The 24888-nt window shown below is 41.3% G+C and overlaps 1 protein-coding gene across 1 annotated transcript in view; it reads right to left on the reverse strand.

The window, feature by feature from the left end:
- arhgap5 (Rho GTPase activating protein 5) overlaps positions 1 to 24888 on the reverse strand; it is a 96448-nt gene that overhangs the window by 27245 nt on the left and 44315 nt on the right. The window contains exon 4 of the mRNA XM_041812563.1: positions 2226 to 2303. Within this exon, the coding sequence (XP_041668497.1) occupies positions 2226 to 2303 (78 nt within the window). The remainder of the gene's footprint in view (positions 1 to 2225; positions 2304 to 24888) is intronic.

Genomic DNA, 24888 nt, shown 5'->3' on the forward strand with positions numbered 1-24888 from the left:
GGTTGCATAAGTCACCTGTATGTATCTGCAGCTGATCAGACTGAGGAAGAGAGAGAAAGCAGAGCATCCCTCTTGTTAATCTATGACACTGATCATCAACTGGCAGCCCGGGGGCCACATCAGGCCCGCCACAGCTTCCCATGTGGCCCCGAGAAGATCATCAAAATCAGAAAATGTGCAGAGGAAAATATGATGTCATATTTAGGTTATGTTATTAAAAAATCCCTGCAGACTTTAAAACATTGGCTTCATGTTTGATCCATTTTACAGAGATCCATCCGTCAGTCATCATTGGTGAATATGATGCATGACAAACACACATTCATTAGCATGTTCTTGATTAAAGCTGCAGTTTCCACATCAACTTTCCACTTCAGGCCCTTTTAGATGTGCTTTTTAAATTATTTTTTTTTAAATCTGGCCCCTCCCAACCTGACACGCCAGATGTCACATCCATCTGGGAAAGCTTTAATAGGAAACGTTTGAGAAAAGGCAGAGGCCTTGAAAAATCCTCGGAGTGTGAATGGGTGAATGTTCTCACATCTCTATGGGCGAATCAGAGCAACAAAACACTATCAAGCTACATGTGCGCAGCCTCTGAGGAATAACGCGAAACATGGCGACTATAGATATGTAAGTATTCGACTTTTGTCGTTTTTGAAAAGAAAACAACTCACTGCTGTTCTTTGTTCTTCTTCTAATGAAGAAATGTTGTCAAGTTCTGATAAAACTGGTGCTTTAGCAGCACGCTAATCTCTTCCTCTATAACTGCACCAGCTCTTGCTGCTGCTTGTTTACATCACGACTCTGCTGCGCCTGAAAGTACTGCCCCTCGTAGCTGATTGGTCCTGTCACTTTCTAACCGGGCCCAAACGGTTCAGATGGGAGCTTTGCAAGATGGATTCGCCAGTGGAAAAAGAATCCTTTAATAAAAAATCCTGGATCCAGACAGTGATCCGGATCACTTATGCCCTTTCTGACATTTCCGCAAATTTTCATTAAGTTATGCTGCTAACAAACAAACAAACTAAAAAACTAACAAACCCTGCCGATCCCATAGCCTCCTTGGAAGAGGTAAAAACAGTAAAAGTATGATGAGTGTTCCATGTAGGTTATGACATAGAATGATTTATTGCTTGAATTTGTTGAAAAATGTACAAGTTGAGGAACCTAATAAGAATCGCATATTAAATCACAATATCAGGAAAAAAAAATCCCAATTACATTATTTCTGCTAATGGCTCAGCCCTTAAGAGAAGCACTATTAGTAATCTAAATGTATGAAAACTTTGTGAATAATCTCCTACGATGCCTCTGTTATTTTTTTCGATCAGAAAAAAGGTGGAAGAAAAGCCGCACAGACCGGAAAAAACATAAGCACAGGATTAGATTTACCTGTGGGCCTGAAATATCATCTGTAATTTGCCCTGGAATTTTTATTTTACACATTACAGAAATGCTCATTTTACAATGGATTAAAAACACAGACATCCTTTGCAATAATTACAAATGATCAGAGATCCCAAGGTAATACTAATGCAGTGCACCAGGGCTTATTTTAGGCTTGCTCTTTCTCTTTTTGTTGTGTGAAAAGGCTAGAAATGTAAAGTACGACTTCTTAGTTTTGTGTTGAAGTCATCATGTTTGCTGCTTTTTCCAAAAGCATACTGAGGCTGTTAATCTGACTGTCAGAGACAGAAAGATCCAGTCTAATAAGAGGGAAAATAAAAGGACAATAATCAAGATGAGAGTGAAAAACAGCCATTTTCTCTGTCTCAGCCCAGTCTTCATATTTCAGCATCTGGCTGTAAAATGACAGACACGGCTGAGTGTTTGCCGGTGATTTCTGCCCGCGGTGACTTTATTTATTCTAACAGCCACTTTGGCAGCTCACCAGCCCTCATGAGCAGGTTCCACCGAGCTCCACAGGGCATGTGTTTCTCTTTAAGCACTTCTGCTGCTCACTCAGCTTTGGACTTTCTCTTCGGGTCAAATTTACTGCACACATCACACAAACGCTACTCTGCTGGTAACCCACTGAGCTGAGTTCTTAAACGGCACGGTTAGAAGTTCATGGGAAAATAATTTAGAATCACGACGTGTGAAAATAACGAGAACCACCGGCCTGAGCGCTTTGAAACGTCAGCTCCACATGTGCTCCTCCTGGAAGAGTTTATGAGGTTCTGCTGAGAGCACGGGGCCGTGCAGGTGTGTCAGAGCTTTACCTTGGTCAAACTGTTTCTGGATGTTGTCCTGGTCTGTCTTGTTCCCACTGACGCGGTACAGGCCTTCTGTCGTCAGTCCTGCAAACACACGGAAACATTTGGCTCAGTAAGACTATTAGAGAAAGAAGTGTGTCAAAGATCTGAATTTAAAACAGATGAGGCAATAGGAGCAGAGTAATAGGATTCAGCTAGCGCGGTTTCTGTACCACATGCTGAGATTTTTCTGGATTAAAACTTTCATGCCAGAAATTCCATGACAAACAAGTCTCTCTGAATTTTCTCTTTCTCAGTCAGGAATCTCAACACTGTTTTCAAACACCAGTTTTTGCTTTTATCTCTAAATGCTATAGTAAGAGCCACTATCTAAATGGTGAAGAGTGACTAAAATTGGCTAAAAAGCTGTAAAAAGATGGGAAAATGGGCTAGAAGTGGCTTTTAATGGCAAAAGGCAGCTGAAATGGGTGAAAAATTGCAAAGAAGCAAGATAAAAGTGGCTAAAACTAATGAAAACAGCCACAGATAACTGGTAAAAAATGGTAGAAAAATGTTGCTAAAAGATGTGGTAAAAATGGGCTAAAAGCAGCAGAAATGGATTAAAAGGGGCAAAAATGGGGGGGGTAAGGGGAAAAACAGGCATACAATAGAGAAAACTGGGTGAAAAGTGGTAAAAACAGGTGCAAAGTCCCAAAAAACTGAGATACAGGTAGTCAAAACACAGCAAAAAATGAGTGAAAAGTGACTAATGTGGGCAAAAAAGCTGCAAAAAGGTGGTAGTATGGGGGAAAGTTGCATTTAATGGCAAAAGGTGGCTTACATGGGTGAAAAATGGCAAAGACACAGGATGAAAGTGGAAAAATGGTCCAAAAAGTGGCTAAAGGAAGTGGTGAAAATAGGTTCAAAGCAGCAGAAATGGATTAAAAGAGGAAAAAATGTAAAAAAGGGAAAAAATAAAATCTGACATTTAAGTTTGACCATTAAAACCTACTGTGTAAGTGTGGAAAACAAACTGGTTCATGTAACTTGCAATGATAAATTTCTGAGGTCAAAGTTTAAAAGAATGATATTTCAAATTGAGACATAAAAGAGCCACAAATCATCATAAAAGAGCCACGCATTGAGGATTACTGCTCTAAATGTTTTATTATCTATTTCCAGGAGCCAACAGTGAAGGTTAATCCTGCACAGGTCACACTGTCAACAAAAAGAACAGCATCTTTAACAGGGACCAACCAGAGATGGTCAAAAGTCTTAAGTTGAGAAATCAATTAATCAGCTAATCAGTGCTACTATAAAGGACAGCGGTCTTGTTATAAAGCTTAATTTAGCTTTAACCAAGGCTCCCATCCAGTCCACCTTATTTATGCACTCAAAAAATCAATACGGCAATATGTCGTAAAATATTTCTTGGTGCACTGATGCAGATATTACAGAATTGATCTGGCTGCAAATGCTGTGACAGCAGTTTTAAAACATACACCCACCAGCCACTTTATTAGGTACACCTGTTCAATTGCTCGTCAACACAAATAGCTAATCAGCCAATCACATGGCAGCAATTTTATGCATTTATGCATGCAGACGTGATCAAGACGACTTCCTGACATTTAAACCGAGCGTCAGAATGGGGAAAAAAGGGGATTTAAGGGACTTTGAACATGGTACAGCTAGTTGAGCTAGGGCCGAACGATTTTGGAAAATAATCTAATTGCAAATTTTTCCCCAATATTGCAATTGCAATTTGATAAGCAATAATTCCTTAACTTTTTTTTATTCCTAAACAACAGCTGAACAATTTGTCAAAATTGTCTAATTCTGATTATTTTGACTCGTATTGCAAAGTGGATATGAATTACTGCATTGAAGGGTTTTTGTCACTTGTATTTAACTAGAAAAAATACAAAAATGAAGAAGGTAGGATTTTTTTTGTAGCCTATTGTAAAAAAACAAGGGCACCTGAATAATTGCATGATGTGTAATGCATAACATCTCTGCTGCAAAAAACAAGTTTTAAACTGGTATTTTGACACAAATTTCAGGTTAAAGAAATTTTGCACCTTTTGAGATTTGAAAATTGCAGCAGGCTTTATTGTAATTTAATCTATTTTTTGATTAATTGCCCAGCCCTAGACTGAGTATTTTAGAAACTTCTGATCTACTGACAACAGTCCGAGTAAAGGAAAATATCCAGTGAGCAGAAGGTGTGTGGATGAAAATGCATTGTTGATGTTGACAGGAACTCAGATAACCACTCGTTACAACCGGGGTGTGCAGATCTCTGAATGTATAACACATGGAACTTTGAAGCAGATGAGCTACAGCAGCAGAAGACCACACTGGGTGTCACCTCTGTCAGCTAAGAATGAGTCTGGATTTTCAAAATTTGGCGTCAACAGCATGAAAGCATGGATCCATCCTGCCTTGTATCACATCTGATATTTTCTTGGCACACTTTGGGCCCCTTGGTACCAACTGAGCATCATTTAAATGCCACAGCCTACCTGAGTATTGTTGCTGACTATGTCCATCCATTTATTACCTCAGTGTACCATCTTCTGATGGATACTTCCAGCAGGATAATGCACAAAAGCTCAGATCATCTTAAATTGGTTTCTAGAACATGACAGCGAGTTCACTGTACTCCAACGGTCTCCACAGTCACCAGAACTTCATCCAGCAGAGCACCTTTGGGATGTGGTGGAACAGGAGACCCACATCATGGATGTGCAGCCGACAAACCTGCAGCAGCTGTGAGATTCCATCATGTCAATATGAAACAGAATCTCTAAGGAATCTATCTTCTGTACTAGCAAGGTGTCTCGAATAAATTGGTCTTGCATGTTTCAGATCAAAACTGACAAATCTGGTTAAGAAAGTCTGTCTGCTGCCTGCAGGACTGAAAGCAAAGATACTGATTATTTCAGGTTTCTTCAAACACCAGAGGGATTCACTGCACCAGGCCAGAATGTGCCATCACATCCTCAGCTTCTAAAGAGGATCTGAGGATCACAAGCAGCACTTTATGCTTCATTTGTAAAGACTTGAGCCAAACAGCATGGCTGATCAGGGAGGTGTCAGACAGCTGCATAAGGAGTGGGAGTGTTTAATCCCAACTTGTCTGTTTATTACAGAAAATGCGGTGCTGATGTTTTATGCAGATGTAAAGCAAGAAGATACTCTTGCAAATGCAAGAGGATTTTGTCAAAGTGAAATAATATTATTGTATCAAAATGAAAAGCAATAGAGGAAACAGGAAGGGTTATTTCAAGTGTAAAAGTCTACATAGTGTCATATTTGCTTTCATTATTAGCTCTGATTGTAAACAGAACATTTTAATTTACTTCCTGGATCTCTAAGGACCTGAATTTAAGTGTAGGAACCTCAAATCTATCGTCATCCCTGACGGAGAGCTGCAGAAGGGAATTCTGCAGACTTGAGCGAGATGTCCAAGTAAGGTATACTTCAAAACCAAGAAGACTTCGGGGTCAAGTGGACTCATCTGGGCTCAGGTTCCCAGTGTGGATCCACCCTAAGTTAACAGCTGACTGAGTGGGTAGTCAGAGTTTTATCCTACATATTGGCTTAACTTTATCCCAGTATTATTTCTTCATACCGCAGAAAACATCACCAAACATTCCTCCTCCTCTACCTCTCTGAAATCTTGCCAACAGGCGTCTGGAGCAACAACAACATGAAACAGTAAACAAACATCAGGTTAGTTTGTGTCTGAGCCTTCTGCTGAACTGAGAGCAGCGTTTATTAGAGTCTCGAACCATAAATATCCCAACCAGCTGGCAGATGACAGCTGATCTCAGAGCAGCACATATGGAGGTGCAGCCTCTTAATTAGGCTATAATGTGTATCGTAGCTGCACACAGACTCTCCGTACAGGTAGTGTTCAGCTCTGTGGATGCTGCAAGGTCATCCACACTGCAGCATGCATGTCTGTGTGAGTGTGCTGTGTGTGTGTGTGTGTGTGTGTGGGTAGGTGTGTGTGTGGTGTGTGTGCATGGCGTGTGAGGTGTGTGATGTGCCCCTGCAGAGGCAGTTAAGCAGACACAGTATTATGTAAATTCAGCTTTAATGGATTCGAGTAAATCGTGTCAAGTGTGAGCAAGTGTGGGAGCATGTGTGTGTTTAGTGGTATCAGCGTGTTTATCTTAGCCTGCTGTGTGTTTTTTATAATTATGTGTGTTGACTGTAGGTGTGCCAGAGAACACTTTGTCTTAGCCTGTTCAAGAAATCTGTGGACAGCAGCGTTTTTTAAATGACCTTGGAGCAAACAAAAACCCACTGCACTTTATTTAAGAGTCAAGTGTTGGTATCCACGCGTGCATGTGTGATTCAACAGAACATAAAGCCAACAAGAATCAGGTAGAAAGCTGATGAGGAGCTTTTAGAGATTTGGGGGATTTTTGGCCTTTATTTTGAAATAAAAGCTGAAGAGAGACTGGGAATATCTGGGGAGTGAGTAGGGGAAGACATGCACCAAACCACCCTGAGATTAGGACTCGACCCCTCAACAAGAGCATCAAGGATTGTAGCCTCTGCACACGGTCACCTGCTCTACCAACTGAGCTAAAGTAGCACCCACAAAAAGCCAATAACTATTTATTTCTAAATATAAAACATGTTTTAATTTCTGCATTTGTATCAAGTGGCCAGTGTTGTTGACTTAAACTATGACTACAAGTAAGTCAACAACCGTTGTTCCATGAAAAAGTCAAGACTTCAAAACACAGAAATCAGACAAGCAGCAGCCACGAAATCTGCAACATCCATCCATTCATCATAATCCCTCTGGGCGGAACCAATCCCTGCTGTCATTGGCTGAGAGACCGGGTACATGCTGGTCACCAGTGGGGCCGATATGTTGAAAAACTCTCACACCTACGGTGTCAAAATAGAGTCAAAATTTAACCTAACGAGCATGTCTTTAGACTGAGCGAGGAAGCTGAAGTACCTGAAAAGAACCCATGGATGCAGGGAGAAAATATGCAAACTCCACACTGAAAGGCCCGGTCTGACCTGGATTTGAACCTGGGACCACTGAGGCAACAGTGGCACCCACAGCTCCACTTAACATAAGTGGGGGTGTAATGAAATTCCGGGACATAAAAAAGGGCAAAATAAAATTCAAAGATGCACAAAATAAAATCAAGTAAAAAAAGGTTTCAAGAACGCGAAGAGGCGCGATGAGATTTGACCCTCTTGCTTGCCGTAGCAGCTTACACCCTGCAGTGTTTACAAGATGGAGGACAACGTGGAGATGGTGGATGCTCTGTCGACTCATAAGTCGGTTGTGTGGAGTCATTTTGGCTTTCCAGCAATGAGGCAAGAAAATGGTGATAACTAAGACTATCTGTGAACTTGTACTTGTATGGCTTACAGCGCAGCGAGCACTACGAACATGACCTACCATTTACAACGCTATCACAAAGACAAGCTAACGTTACCTCCACTGTTGTATGTTTGTAAGTCTGCATAAGGGAGAAACTAAAAAATAAAAATTGGCATTTACCTCTGGAGAGAGAATTTTCTGTTTTTATTTTGCACTAGTTTTAAGTTAACTCAAAAAAGCATTTTATTCAAACATTCTGCACAGGAGAGTGGCAGAAGATGGCAAAAATGCTTGTTTTGTGCACATGGGAAAAGACTGTAAAACAAAACGACCAGGTTTTGTGGCCTGCCTGACTCAAGTGTTTTATGTTTGTTTCTTAGATAATGTCTTTTTGCTGTAGTTTCAGTCTCAGCAAGGTAATGATCTACTTGTTAAAAACAGAATTGTTATAATTGTTATAAGCTAAGACATTTGATTTTGGTTTGTTAATTTTCAGCCGAAAGTATAAAGGCCCTAGACAAAAGCTTTCAAAACTTTTATGTTTAAGAAATAATAAAAAAGAGCTAGTGAGATAGGTAAATTTGTTTTCATTCCTTCTTTGTGAAGCAAAACACTCCCCCACACTGTCTCCAACTTTTGCAGTCAAATTGTTTTTTTATCAACAAAAATTCCTTACACAGATCTTCTTTGGTTTTTCATTTATTATATCGCATCATGAATATTTCGTATTGTATTGTGAGTTGACTATTTCATTACACCCATAAACATAAGCATCCAATAATCAATCATACCCTGTTCTAGGCATTTTGGACCTCCTACTTTCATTTTTCCTTGTGTGTTCATCAGCTAACAGCTTCGTCAAACAGGTATTTCCTTTTTCTCCCACGTTCCCTGAACGCAGCATCACCCAGCCACGCTCCGACCTTTAAATGACCGGTCCGACACCGCCTGACAGAACGTCACCACCCTGAACATCTCTCTGTCCTTGTGAGAACATCTGACTCTCAACAGGAAGTAGCAGAGAGTCCACGCACTCCCACTGCACACAAACACGGGGAACGGGGCCGACGTGAGGGGAAGGAAGTTAGCAGTAGAGCTCATGTTTGCATGTTGGGATCTGATAAGACTCGTCCTGCTGAGATCTGATCTAATATCCTGATGCACACACACGCTGAGCACACAGTCAGTGTGTGACGGTTCCTCCCTACCCTCCCTCTCTCTATCTAATCTCCAAACTGCTCCCTCTCTCTCCTCTACCTGCCTGTCTGCACACAGCAGCTACGCAGCAGTTATTTTATTGCTGTGGCAACCATCTGCCGTGGGAGTGGACAGGAAGCTAGGTCAATAAGAGAAAGTCAATCAGTGGCTATTTTTAACTCTTAATTTACCAGAGAGACACACAGAGTAATGTGAGTATGTGTTACCTGCTGCAGTGTCATTAAATTTCTCATTGCTTTAGTATCTTTTTTGATTTTCAATCAATACAATCTCCATTATTTCGACAGAGAAGTTTGGAAAAGTGGCTCAGCTTTGGTGAAACTTCAGATCTGCAGTCCTATTTTAATGAAAAGCTGCATGAAGTGAAAGGAAGAGAGCACAGAGTAAACTGAGCATGCTTTGGCACTGATTTGGTGCTGAAAAGCTGCCAGCATTTTTGTCAGACTTAGGCAGTGTGCAGGACTCTGTGTAAGGAATTTGGCAGTTAAATGTAGAAACTGAACAAAATTTGGTACCTAGGCTTCTATCTTTGTTGCTGTGGTATCAAACATTTTAGGTTTTCTGGAGCCATCTTGAAGTTTAAAATTCTGGTAGCGTAGCTTAATAACTGCTACCATTCCTCCCCTGAAGCCCGACCATCCAAGCTGTCCCTGCAGATAGAGCCTACATACATTTACAGCCATGGATGAAAGTATTGGCACCCCTGCAATTTTTCCTGAAAATACACCATTTCTCCCGGAAATTGTTGAAACTACAAATGTTTTTGGTATACACATATTTATTTCCTTTATGTGCATTTGAACGACACAAAAAATCTGAAGAAAAAAGACAAAATTGACATAATTTTACACAAAATTCAAAATATGCGCTTCCACATTTTGTTTTGTTGTTGGATTTCCTTCTTCTGGTTTTATGCTGTGATTTCCTGTCATTTATATGGAGGTCTGAACCTTTCACTCTGGGCGTGAACCAGACAGTTGTTCTTTTTGGTTTAGTCCGAGACCACCTCTTTTGGTTGGACCAAGGTCTAGCTGTTTGGTTTGAACCATGGTCCAAGGGAGGTTTCAATACTGTCATTTAGGATCGGATCAAACTGAAAAGTCCCAAAAATGGGACAGAACGATGAAGATGTGAAGGCACCTTTAGTTATGTATCAAACTGTTGCATCTCCGGTGTTCTTCTGCCCTTATTGTGAAGTGTCTCGGGATAACTTGGGTTATAAAATGGTGCCATGCAAATGAAAATTTGTTGATTGATTATTCAGAATACATAAGAACTCATTGTTGTTTTACTCTTGACAGAATCTGTAGTTTTGGTATGAGTGATATGTATGAAGATGGGTGGATAAGACAGGCTGGGCAGACACCAGGTAGGGGGAATGGTTCTACCAAGAAGGATCATAAAACTGGATCCCCAATTTCCACATTTGTCCAAGATTGCCTATATTACATCTGTGTATCTTTAAAGTTAATGTTTTTTTGAAAGCTATTCTTGGGCGAGTAATGGCCAAGGCTACAACCAGCTTGGTTGAGCTAAACTTATTGCTGATAGGTTTTTTTGTTTGTTTGTTTTTTGAATGTGTTTTTGAAGATCTTGCCATCCTTTCAGCCGTTGATGATCTGCCAGGTCTTCATCTGGATCCAAGTCCTCCACAGTGGTCTGTAGAAATCCCCGTCTGTCCAAATCAAAAGTCACTAACCCTTAGAAGCAGCACAGACACTGAAAAAAGCATTCCCACGTTAACAAATCAGTGTTTCTTTGACATTTTTATGAACTTCTTTATTTAATTTGTGCAGGCACAGGACTGTAGGAGGCACTGAGAGCTGGCGGCAGCTTTCTTGACAGTCACTTTAGTGTTTTGTCTTTTCCGCTCATTATTCTTGATGTCTTTAATTCTTTAATTCTTCAACATTTTTCTACTGTGAGCCAAACTCTCTGCAAAGGTCTCCTGTGCTCCAAAAACACAGGCCTGTGGTTAAACGCTGTTAATATCACTGACTAAAACGATTACTGAAAAGTCTCTTTCCTCTAGGGAGTTTTTGGCGAGGCTTAAAGAGCTGCGAGCCAAGCTTCTGTAACTTCAGCTCACTCATAATGGAGAACAAAGAAATGCTAAGTGGCTTTAATCATTATGAATGTTTTTTTTGGATTGAATGTGTAGTTTTTGCATCATAGAGGTAAAACATAAGGCGTGTGCAGGTCGACAGCATTAGTTCCTACACTAATCCTGCTGTGAATCATTCGAAGAATCCTTAAAACAAAAATCAGATAAGTACAGTCAGAGCTTCCTCTCACTGACACTCTCACTCTCTCACTCACATTTGTCCTTATAAACAGCCAAATCAGGCACAAATGTCCGACTGTTGAACATGTTATTCTCATTAGGATAATGACTTTAAGGTGTTGACATGCCAGCCTTTATAGGACTGAGAAAATCAGATTAAAGCAGCTGAACATGAGTGTCTCTGTGTTGACTAGCTCACATTGTGACAAGAATTCTTTCCAGCGTACACTCCTCCGTACAGGAACAGGAAACCATTTACAACAAGATCTGAGGACAGAAAAGTCAACAATGTTTTATTCACTGGATCACGTGTTCACCTGCCACTGAAGTCAAACATTGTGTCATGAAAATGGGTCGAGTCTTTGATGCTTTGTGTTGGATTTTAGAGCTGTCATTCAGGCGTTTGTTCCTTTCAGTGCAGATCTAAATCTTTATTCAAAGACAAGCAATATAAAACAAAAATCTGAGCAATAAAAACAAAGCTTTTTATGACAGCAGTGTGGGTCCGGGGAGGGCTGAGCAGCTCTTATTCAAAAGGCCAAGGATTCCATAACTTTTCAGCCTTTGACCCAGAGAATAACCAGAGTTTTGTTTTTTTTCAGCCACAAAGTCGTAACTGGCTGAAAACAGCCCAGTGCAGCACATTTGGGCTGGCAAACACTGATTTAAAGTGATTGTCAAGAGGAACCGCCATATTGATTACCAGTAAATCAATATTGCTTGTGCATGTGGAAGAGCAACCCCGCCATGCCGAAGGACACCTCCTCCACTCACGTCAGGGAGAAGGAAGTGCACCGTGTCTGAGTGCGGTATGAAACACTAGTCCAATGATTGGACATTGGGGTCGAGCATGTTTGGGTACAGTATGGACTGCTGCACGTGAGTGTGCATCAGATTGCCCGTTCGCATTGAGAGGTCAGGTCTAGGGTGGACCCCCATTTGCAAAATGACATCTGGGCTTGGCTCCAGCCCCTCCAGGTGATCCTGAACTCTGTAGAGCAGCGTTACTCAACCCTGCTCAACCAAAGAGCCAAACTGTTGCAAAATACCTTTCCAAGAGCCACAATGTAAAAGTGGTGAAAAGTGTGTGAAAGTGGCAATAAAAATAAATTAAAGCTGGCAAAATAGGTGAAAAAGCTGCAAAAAGTGGACAAAAATGGGTGAAGGGGGTAAAATAGGCAGAAAATGGAAAAAACAGGGTGAAAAAAGACAAAGAATGTGGAGAGGTGGCAGAAATGGGTGAGACATGACATTAAATGACTTACAGGTGGCAATAATGGGGAAAAAGCAGCAAAAAGGTGGGGGGACATGGGTCAAAAATGACTTAAATTGGCAAAAAAGAAAAAAGGAGGGGAAAATTAGTGAAAAATAACTAAAATTGGCAAAAATGTTGGGTAATGAGTGAAAAACAACTAAAATTGGAAAAAGCAGCAAAAAATGTGTGGGGGGGGGGAGTGAAAAATAACTAAAATAGGTAAAAGCAGCAAAAAAGGTGGGAAAAAATGAGTGAAAAGTGACTAAAATTGGCAAAAAAGCAGCCAAAAGTTGGAGAAAATGAATGATAAACAACTAAAATTGGCAAAAAGGAGCAAAAAGCCTGCTGTATCTCAATGGATAACTCTGAGGTCAAAGTTTCCATTTCTTATGGTTTTCCAGGGGAATAATATTTCAAATTTAGACATAGAAGAGCCACAAATCATTACAAAAGAGCTGTTGAGTATCACTGCTGTAGAGATAATGGATGGATGTAGATACTATGAGAGTTTTCTAATCTGCGTTTGTTCAAACATATTTGTGTACAGAAACATACAAACTAACCCGAGTTTCTTAAGAAGTGGAACTCTTGTATAAGCCCATTGGGCTTCGTTCCCTCCTTGCACCATTTTTGTTAATGTGTGCTAAACCTAAACCTAAACCTAAACCACACAGCAAACAGAATCCTCTACTTCCACTTCACATCTGCAGATCCCAGCTCGGATGTTCCACTTTCTCCTATCCAGGACACTGGGGCTTAAACACTGTTCATTATAGATAGATGTGACAGGCTAACATGCCCAGACTCTTATGAGGAAGATTAATGTGCAGGTACAAGTGTTCCCTGTTCCCAGAGGGGGTCCAGATGCACGTTTTCCCACAATCCTCCGGCTGAGAAAGGAGCCGATCTCTCCGGTCTGGAAGTCATTCTGCTGCCGACTCCCTCCTCCAGAGAGAGAGGAGGGTGGGTGTGTTGTGTGAGGCCTTCAGTGTGTATTTTCTTTGTCTTTACACCCACGGAGCGGAGGTCTGGTGGAGTCATCACTTTCTCTGCTGCTGTGTTAATTTAATGACCGGCCTTCCACAAAACCACGGGTCAATATAAATCAATACAAAGGCCACAATGAGAGCGTGTGTGCGTGTATGATTTAATATCTGGGCACCGTGGGTAACCAGATCCTCACAGCTGCACTGCCGCATTCGTCTTTCAGCCGGAGATCGTCGCAGTGGGGAGTTCACGACGGCTGAATCAAGGTTTCATCAAATGTACAGATTCTGTTTGTGTCTGATTCTCTGGAACACTCTCAGACTCTGACGATGTTCATCTGAAACAAAAATCTGAAATCTGACAAGCAGAGCTGCAGAGGAAGCTTCACCAGGCGACGGCTCTCCTCACTGAGCTGTGATTTCAAAGACACATCGGCTCGTTCAGACGCTCGCAGAGCACGGCCGCTGAGAGAAATATCAAACAACCCTCAGGACAATAAGTGAAAGGGGACCTCCCCGGAGTGTTCGCATCAAGATCGGTTTACCGGTCATAAAGAGGGCTACCCGGCACACAACATCTCTGGAGGAGCTCTGTCAAGTCCGAGTCAAGTCACCGCGATTATCTCGGCACAGAAAAATCACATCAGACAGCCAAGTTAAAACCCAGAGCCTGAAAGACACGGGCATCTACCTGGCAGAGAGGAGGGAAGGAAATTGAGGCTGTCAAGTTGCATTGTGGGAATTATGTGAGCCAGCTTTTTGAACATAGAGAGGGAACCTACAGTCAGGATCTCTCGTTCTGTGCTGCATCTGTTACACCACTTTATGATTTTAATCCTGAACCACTTCACTTTACAATCCTATATGATCCATAATGAGTCATTCTGATGCCTAGGTTAGCAACAAGGCTGCCCATATAATCCCTATTACATTGTTATTACATTGTTATTACATAACGGAAATTTTCAGGATTTTTGGAAATTTGATTGGATTTTATTGGGTGGGGGGGTTGTTTTCATTTGTTTTAAGTATTTTTATGAAAATTTGAGGCATTTACATGATATTTTTGGGGAATTTGATTTTTTTGGGGGGTTTTTTGATTTGTTTTCAGTATCTTTATAAAAATTTGAGAAATTTATTTGACTTTTTTTGGGAATTTGATTTGATTTTTTTGGGTGGGGTGGTTGTTTTCATTTGTTCTTAGTATTTTTACCAAAATCTGAGAAATTTATTTGACATTTTTTTGGACATTTGATTTGATTTATTGGGGTGAGGGGGTTGTTTCATTTGTTTTTAGTATTTTTATGAAAATTTGAGGAATTTATTTGGTATTTTGGGGGAATTTGATTTGATTTTTTGGGTGGTGGGGAAGGTTTTTTAATTTTTAGTTATTTTCTTAGAAGTTTTGAACATTTATTTGCAGATTTTGGGAGATTCGATGCAGATTTCAGGGGGAAATAGCTTTGTGTGTTATAATATAGAATGGTTTGTAAGACGAGGAACCTGAAGAATAATCATGTTAAAATGCAATCGCAATGTTGGGTGAAAAAAATCACAATTAGATTATTTTCCCAAATCGTTCAGCCCTAAACAAGAGTGATGTCAGTTAGACTTAGTTATAAATATCTTTGCTCACCACATATTAACCCCTTCTAACCCCCAGATGTGCACAAATACATCCAATAAACTTGTTTTTTAAAAACAACAATTGAAAAAAAGGTTATCGGTTCTTATCGGTTATCAGCCATAAAGACTAGGAAATTATCGGTATCAGTTCAGAAAAATGCTTACTGTTCATCACTAACTGAAACAGTAGCAAAGAAATGTTTACACACAGTGAATTCCTAGCTACCACTCCACAGTCTGTGACTTGTAAGCAGTTACTATTAAAAGCACACATAAGCAGAAAATAAATCACAGAGAAAAAGAGTGTTTATTTTTAGCAGGGCTTTGTGATGACAGTGTAAGAGAGGATGGAGAGGAGAGATAAAAACCAGACTGAAAGATGAAATGGGAGAAGAGGAGGAGAGTGGAAGAAGCGATGATGATGCAGAGGAGAGAAGAAAGTAGCAAAAAAGAGAAAAGAGGAAAGAACGGATCACAAAGAAGGAACAGGAGCAGGGAGAGTCAGCACCTTGTGTTGTATAACATGGCCGACTAAATCGCCCTCCAGAGACCTTCGTCAAAGCCACTGCATCATCATCATCATCATCACAAACACACACCAGTGAAGCTGCTGAGTGTGTGTTAAGCCTGCAGCAAGGTGCTGGTTGAGGTCAGTGAAGCTCAGGAGGGTGACAGACTGGCATGTCTGTAACAGCAGGATTTCAAAATCCTCTCAACACTGTTCCATTTACAGCCGCTGTCCGGCTGTTAACCCTCAGAGCACCGAAATACAGCAGAGCCGACGGGGATTACAATGATAGCACCGCTTATTGTGATGTCATCTCTGGATTTAATAATGCTTTACATAAGAAGAATCTGAACACAAGGGTCATGGAAAAAATAAACCACTTTAACTGATGAAAGTGTTGAAACGGGGTAAAAAATACAGTAAATGCAGTATGTCTGCAGGGGCTCTCAGTCAAAACAATAACAAAGATGTCATTGAATAAAGCGTGGAGTTAAAGGAGGGGTTTCCCACTACTCCACCACTCACCCCCCACTCTAAATGCACCTCATAAATATATGAAGCATATGAATGGTTCTTAACCCTTAACCAAAGCTAATCTTCTGCCACCATGTGACAGATAAAGTTTTCTGTTATTGAATCTTAGTCGAGACAAGCAGAGGGAGGGACAGATCTTATATGGACGAGAAGATTGTTCTATAAGTTAGGAGCAGCAACCGATCCCTTCTGTCTTCCTAAGGACCTGAAAAAGCTGCTGGTTCAGTGACCTGATTGGCCGTGCTGGAGTATGGTCAACAAGACAAGATGGTGCAATAAAATCCACCAACTCAAAATATGTAACTCTGAGGGTGAAAATTCTGCGTACTGAACCTTTAAACATGATCATCTAAAAGCACCATTAGCCGCAGGGTTAAAGGACTAGTCCACTTGTTTTGCAAATTTGATGATGCTCTCTGGGTCCTTCAAAGGGCAACTCTCTTAAAATCCCATCAGTCTCAGTGAGCCCTGAAATCATCCATCTCTCTGCCTTAAAAAGGTGGATATCATTTTTTGGCGTTCATCAAACACTGGATGGTTTCACGGTTATGTAAGGCCATTATCACAACCCTATTAAAAACTCTGCCAGCTGCAGACATAAGCTCCTAATAACATCGCTCCTCTCCAACCATCTACGAACACGATGTGCAGCAAACCCTGCATGTTTCTAACAGGACAAAAGCTGATGACAGGGAGGAAATGAGCAGAAATGACTCGAGTTGCAGCGAGGTGGCTAAAAATAAAGACGAGTTCAGCTGACAGTCCCACTCCACGCTGATTCTGTTTGGACCAAACTTTAGGGAGTGTTCAGAGTGACACTGATTGGTGAGAGCTACCATTAAAATCAAAGTGGAACTTCACTCCTGATTGGCTGACATTACTGGTGTGTGACTGCTGTCTAGTTAATGGCAGGAAAGGAGAGCAGGTTTGAGTTTTAAGGCTGTCGAAGCCTATTTGAATATTTCCATTTCTGCTGAACTTCACAAAAAAGGAGAAAATTGATGACAAGGATAAATCAACAGAGTCCAACAGCAAGATGATAATATCTGCCTCCATATCAGTGCTCATAATGTTTGACTGAATGCGACAAAGTTGTACTGTTGGCACGCAGGTTTGAGGAAATAACCATCATCAGCCCCTCCTGCTCATAGTGAATTTTCCTGAGTACTTCCTGCTGTGATCCCACGTCAACTCAACTTGATGTGAAAAATTTAAACCTGTTTCTGCATCAAATCTAGGCTGAAGCTACTCTGTAGAGGCCTGCGTCGTTATAAACATTACACACTTGTGTGCTGCTGCAATGCTCCGGCCACACATGACTCAGCAGTGTGATTTTCGGCCAGTTCCCCATCCTGCATGTTTGTGTACAGGGAGCCATGTAGCTCAAACCAAGTGTATTACATTAGAGGTAATAAATATTGATCAGCAGCTAATTTTAGTGCAGGTATTGCACTAGGTGACTTTTATCACATATTTTGGCCTGCAGTTGCACAGTGAATATGGCAGATTTGAGAAAGCTTTTATTTTGAAAAATTACATCAGATTGCCTTGTTACTGCGCCAGAAGAATTGTGGGGTTTCTAACTATCACTCGAAGGTGGAATGAGTCTGTGGTAACAGGAGGTTTCTTCATTGTTTCAATTTAAATTTAGGCAGTTAATTCTTAATTATTTCAATTTAAAGTTAGGCAGTTGCACAATGAATATGGCATATTTGAGAGGGCTTTTATTTTGAAAGTCCACATCAGATTGCCTTGTAACTGTGCCAGATGCATTGTGGGGTTGCCCAGTATCTCTCTAAGGTGGAATGAGTCTGTGGTACCAGGAGGTTTCTTCAATATTTCAATTTAAAGTTAGGCAGTTGCACAATAAATATGGCATTGTTGAGAGGGCTTTTATTTTTAAAGTCCACATCAGATTGCCTTGTTACTGTGCCAGATGCATTGTGGGGTTGCCAAGTATGACTCTAAGGTGGAATGAGTGTGTGGTAACAGGAGGTTTCTTTATTATTTTCATTTAAATTTACACAGTTATTTTCTTAATTATTTCTATTTAACTTATATTTTGACCTTTTCAATTTATTATTTCAACCTTTATCTCATATTTTTACATTTAAGCGCACCATTTATCTCGTAAGTTATATTTTTGTCTTAAAAACATGACTGTGAATTTCTTTTTCATACATCTCTTTTTAAAAACATTATTTTAATATCTAATTTCGTGTTCTGACCTTTCAAACTAATAAGTTTGACTTTTTATTTCAGATTTTATGCCTTGTAACTTATAATTTTGACTTTTTAAATCTCATAATCATATATCATGAGTGCTAATTTTTTCCCCCATTATTTATTTCTGGTGAAAAACGAGGTTGACAGTTTGGATAAATGTGGACCCTGTTAGGCCCTCAGGTTAGACCTTAATTGAGAATCCGGCCCCTGCTATGATTGAGTTTGACACCCCTGCCTTAGTGTGTTTAGGTGGTAAAACCTATCCAATGCAGGTTACTAAATTCTGTGAAATGAGAAGTAATCCAGTCTGCTTCACAGATTTCCACAAATGGCTGACAAGAAGAGTAGCCAATCATTGCAAAGGATTTTGTGATCAGCCCTGGTCATTCCCGGGTATCACTGGATGAGGACAACGCTAGTCAGGCACTGATGGCTCATCTCCACATTCAGGAAGCTGCTGAACTTTACAGGAGTGTTGGAGGATGATTGGAGTGATGTGCATTGTAAATCAGACCTTGAGACGGAGCAGATTTGTGCAGCTATCTGCTGCTGTAATCCTTTTCTGTGCTCTTACTGCATTGGTTACTGTTATTATCAAATCAAACACGCTAGATTCTCTGTTCGAGGGTCATCCAAGCTCTAAATGCCTTTCAGAATGAAAGACATCACAGGATAATACCGTTAATTTTCAGAGCCAACAGGTCCCAAAGTCTACATCCGCCGGATCAAGCTATAATTGCACTTAACGTGTAGTCTGACCTCCGGATAAAGCTGGAGAGCCTATCTGGCTTAACCTGAGTCATTGGGATCGTTCTGTAGAGGTGTTGTCTCTGCTCAAACAACGCAAACTTAAAACAATTCAAAAGAGAGGAAGAGTGAAATATGTAGACTAGCCCTCAACCTATAAAAAAGTGAGAAAATGCCCTTCTTCTTTCCATCCAGGTGACATATTTAGCTGTCTTTGGCAAACAGCCTGTGATGTAATCCAAGGTGACCCAGATTTAAAGGAACAAGGCAGTAAGGACGCTCAGGCTTCCCTTTATCGTCTCATTTCTCACGTTGAAGTCCATGCAAACGTGGTCACTCACTTGATATTCACTCTGCACGCCGGGTTTGTTTCCAGCATGCTCACATGTTCCCCGGCGGCACCGTGGCAGAAAACATGAGAGAAAGAGATAAAAAATGGAGGGAGAAGGGCAACATAAGGACTTTCAAAGCAAACTAATGGAGGACTGGACTGCTCAGATACAGCCACAGGACACACTCTCCCCGATGCACACGCGCATTTACACACAAGCCCCATTAGACCAGATGACTGCCTTGGAGCGAGGTGGCACAGCACTAGCCTCGCTCTCACCCTTTTTCCTCTTTCTCCCTGCACAGCCTGCCCCCAAAACACTCACACAAACACACGCAGGCTACACCATCCCTCCTGAGCCTGCCTTAGCCCCCGGCCCGGCTCAAACTGGCCCCGTCTGTCCCCCCTTAATACTCTACTGCGCACACACGCTAGCAGCCAGAACCAATTGCCTTAATCTAATCCTTGCATTGGCCCGTCACTTTAAGCAGAGAGAGAGGGGCAGTAAAACATGTCAACAATATACCAGCTGAATCTGAGCGCAGTGAGTATCTACTGTGATCTTTAAGATGCTTTTATGACCTGTAACCTTAAAAGGAGTGGGTGTGCAGGCAGAAGCACCAGATTTATGGAAAAGCTGACATGGACATCCCTTGGTCTGTAAAACAATCATGATATGTCCTTCCCTGATTCGTTACATCCTTAAAATGTTACCCTCAATCAGCCTTGACTAGCAGCATTTGAATTAACCTGCAAAGTTCATTTTAAACACTAGTGATGAGGGATTTCAGGCTACAAGAGTTTTAAACTTTGATATGGCACCAGTAAAAATTTAACGCCCCAGGACGCCTCGTTTGAAAATAGCAAAACAGTCAGGGCGCCCTAATGGAGAAGTTTCCTTATTCTTAATTAATGCTGCAAAATTGATCTTTAATTCATTGCTTTCACGCTGTGAGCATGTGCAATAAACGCTTTGCTAGAGTCTGAATTTATCGACAACATTCAGGAAAATTCAATCATGCAAAAAAGCAGCACTTTCTCAGAAAACATGGATAGATTTTACCACATGGACTGAAGCCTGAGTGTAATGCTTTCACACCATTTTGATGGTTTCAGATGAGGCTAAAACTACTTATCAGCTACTCTCAGATGAACTGATGCCAATTTAAGGCTTACTAGAAAGCTTTCAGAGCAGATTTTCCTACAAGGATGCAGTCCTTGTCCATTTAGTCCTGAAAACATGCTTTAAAATCCAAGAAATAAAAATGAACAAAAAAGAAACACTTCTGCTGACATACACTATATTGCCAAAAGTATCACCCATCCAAATAATTGAAATCAGGTGTTCCAATCACTTCCATGGCCACAGGTGTATAAAATCATCACCTAGGCATGCAGACTGTTTCTACAAACATTAGTGAAAGAATGGCTCGCTCTCAGGAGCTCAGTGAATTCCAGCGTGGTACTGTGATAGGATGCCACCTGTGCAACAAGCCCAGTGATGAAATTTCCTGGCTCCTAAACATCCCACAGTCAACTGTCAGTGGTATTATAACAAAGTGGAAGCGAACAGGAACGACAGCAACTCAGCCACCAAGTGGTAGGCCACGTAAAATGACAGAGAAGGGTCAGTGGATGCTGAGGCACATAGTGTGCAGAGGTGGCCAACTTTCTGCAGAGTCAATTGCTACAGACCTCCAAACTTCATGTGGCCTTCAGATTAGCTCAAGAACAGTGGTAGAGAGCTTCATGGAATGGGTTTCCATGGCTGAGCAGCTGCATCCACGCCATACATCACCAAGTGCGATGCAAAGCGTTGGATGCAGTGGTGTAAAGCACGCCGCCACTGGACTCTAGAGCAGTGGACAGCTACCGTTTTGTCCTTAAACTCTGAATGTTTTGTTATCAGATGACACTTTAGCTTGGAGGCTTCATTAAATAAAAACAGACTTGAAATAGCTGTCATCATATTTTCTCATTTTAGCTGGTTATGGCCTAGCGAGATGAAGAGGGCGTGCTTTGTTATCTAACCATTGTTGCTAGCTGGACCTGCACACCAAGTGCATCCTGGGCAAAGTGACTGATGCGTGATGATTGACAGATTTACATGATATCCCACAATTATATCTGAGTTTTTATTGGCCCAAAGCTGAATTATGTGGGATTCTGTGGTTCCTATATGCATTTATTTGTTTTTAAATGACATTGCATCACTTTATTAATTCATTTTGAATTATTTTCCGGACCCCCAAGCTGTGACTCACGAACCCCGGGTCCCAGTTTGAGAACCACTGGTGTAGAGGTATCCAACAGTTAATTCTGACAACAACTCAGTGTTGAAAACACTTAGTAGTTCAGACCTTTTAGATGAAAAGATGCCCTTGTAAATCTCCTGACCTGAGTCTTTAGAACTCTTTCCCTTCAAAACAACGAGGGCAGCGTTTTCAAAAGTCTATGCTCAAAGAAGCCAGAGTGGAAGGAGAAATCAGCTGGTTTACTGTGGACGCTGCCTCAAAGAGAAGGTCAGCGCTAGGATGCTGCCAAGGACAAAAGGAGGCAATAATTTTCAATTAACTTAAATACAAAGACAGCACAGACACTTCTCTCTCTCCAAGTCTCTCTAGGGTTGATCTGCACACAGACAGAACACACAAAGTGAGAGAAATTCAGAGGGCGTGCAAGAGAGGCAGAAAGGGCAAAGAAGGGTGGGGACTGTGGGGATGAAAGAGGATTGAGTCTGTGCCTCACCTACAGACAGACAGAGAGAGTGGATGTGTGTGTGGCTGGAGGGGTTACAGCCACACACATTTTCTTATCTCCCTGTGTTTCTGAGTCGGTGACCAGGAAATCCACAAGGAAGAGATTAAGACTGGAGGCCACAGAACAGGATGTAATGCACAGAGAGTGTCTGTCTGTATACGTGCTTATACCCAGCTGTAGGGACTGACTTGAGATTTTTAACCACAGCTTTTAATGCTGCTGCAGTGATGTCATTTTCACACATGCAGAAACCTGTTTATATTTTTAGGGTGAGCTGCATGTGTGAGCGCCAACGGTTGAATTTTTCTACCCAACTTTATGTGATATTTTCCTGCCGGCTCATGTGAAGCTGGGATGAAGTGATGTGTGAATGCAGAAGGAAATACTTTCACTATAAGTGAGTGGATGAGGAGAAAAAGTCTGCATCATGCAACCACTGGGTGATCAGTGCAATCTTTATGCACAGAAAGCTTCTCAAAACTCATTCAGCTCTTACGCTTCATTCTTTTCCACTCGTTTGTTTTGACTGTAGTGTTTTCACTGTCTAGTGAAAGACTAGTGAATTTCAGCAGCATCCTTTTAACATTGTGCTCCTTGCTGACTTCAGACTGTAACATCGCTAAAGAAAAACTTGTAAAGATTTCTGTTTTTTTATGCAGGGCTGTGTGGCTGTCATCAGTCTGTAGGTGGGGATGGAAAGGAAAACTTTTATGGACCAGGAGACATCGCTGTCTCTCTACTCCACTTTCCATCTGTCTGTGACAGACACAAATGTTTGCATGTATATCTTTAAAAGATGCTAAAAAGACTTACATATGCTGACTGAACTGTCAGAGGGGATAGAGGCTGTGACGGAGGGTGGAGCATCATCAGGTAAACTGAATCCTGATAGTCTGTGCAGAGGTGTTGCTGTGTTTCTAACTTCTTTAACTAATAGCATCTCTCTCCGTAATAAGTTCTCATAAGTTTTCAGCATGTAGGAAGCTTTTGGGGTCAACTGTGAGCATGCATGTGTGTCACTAAGCAGCCAGGGTTAAGCTTGATGCCTCTCCATTGGTCCGGGCCTCTTCAGCCCTGGTGGTATGCCCAGATATGCTGGCGGTTTTGGGGCCCTTGGGACATCCAGGGATTCGTGGTAATACTACTTCCAACCCGGACGATCCAACTAGGCTGTTCTTACTCCACCCCATAGGTGTGGACTTCTTTGTTTTATCAACAGATTATTTTCCCATGCCCCTGGTCAAATGCAAGGACATCCAGAGTTCAACCAGGGTTGTGTCAATCCTCTTCACCTTGTGAGCTCACGTCAGGCAGGCTTTCTCGTGATTACAGGCCTTAAATCATCCTCAATTTCAAGCCCAAACATGCTAGGAGCCAGACTGGCATGGAAATCTGTTTAAATCACCCTAATTTTCTTAATTTACAGACCTCTATTTGGCATCAGCATTTTGATAACTGAACAAGAAAGAAAACACTAACATTCTGCTGTAGGCATAAGTTTACTTGCCTCTATTTAACCACATCTCTAAAAAACATTAAGGCCTCCAGGCAAGAGTCACTAAAACTTATTCTGCAGATGAATCAGTTAAAACACGCCTTCTGCTAATCGTTCTAATCCTATTTGGCTAAATCACAGATATTTTCCCTCTCAGACAGACAAACAACAGAAGGCCACAGGTCAAACATTAAAACCAGTCCCATCAGGCTGCTGGGAGCACTGGCCTCGCCGACCATTGAACAGGAAGATCAGTCAGTGTGTTTCCATTGAACATGACGTCAGCCCAGCTGCAGGCAGGAAAACAACACACATGATCCCAGCGGACAAACACTCACAAACATACAATGAAAGAAATGGGAGTGTAGAGAATGAGAGGCACGCCAGCCGCCGATCAATGCTCGACTTCACCTCTCACTCTGACTGATTCCTCGCTCTTCTGCCAGAGCACTTGGAGCTGGAGGCACAGAGACGATAAAGAGGAGCTCAGAGGGAGACTGACGGGAAAGTGGAGAAGAAAACGCAACATTAAAATGATCTCTCAGTTCTTGTCAGCTGAGTTTTTAACCTTTTACATCATCTTTTTTAACCTCTTATCCCACTGAAGGAAAACATTCCTCAAAAACCCCCTGAACAACACAACCAAACAAATGAGAGAAACATGATCCACTGGCTGCAACAAGAATCCCTCTGTTCCACTCTAATTCAGGAGCAGTGATGGGACTTCAAAGCAGGATGAAAATAGCCAATAATCAGCTTTGTATGAAGCCTGCTTGACATGGCTGCTGAATAATTCTCCAGCACAGCTCGGAGTGAAAGTTTCAAAACAGTTTGCTGGGTTTTCCCCACCTCTTTCACGCCAAACCAGCTGGACGACGATGAAAACTGGCCGGGGTTTAACGGACTTTAGCGAGGAACAGAATCGTAGTATCACAGGATGACACATTTAAGTTTCAGTTATTCAGCGTTATTCTCATTTAAACCCAAATCTGCTATTTTTTAAGATATAATGGCATATATTATCACAACATGGAACATAAGAATGAACTCTTGAAGAGCAGTCCTGCTGCATCGGGACACCAGAGATTACCCTTAGCATGCTTTTTGCATGTAAATGATCCTGACTAATAAACTACTGAGGCTCCAGCATTTGTCTCATATGAATCTAAAAGCGGAGGCATCTGTCTTCTGTGTTTTTGTATTGTTCTTTTTTTGAGAATGCCATTTTATTGAGGTTAATACTAGAAAAGTTTGACAATTTTAAAAACAATGCAACTGGCGGCAGTTGATCTTTATTGTCAAAGAGCATGAATCTGATTCAAATGAAACTAAATTAAGGATCTAAATCAGTCATA

The sequence above is a fragment of the Cheilinus undulatus genome, linkage group 18 (genome assembly GCF_018320785.1).
Source record: "Cheilinus undulatus linkage group 18, ASM1832078v1, whole genome shotgun sequence".
Lineage (NCBI taxonomy): Eukaryota > Metazoa > Chordata > Actinopteri > Labriformes > Labridae > Cheilinus > Cheilinus undulatus.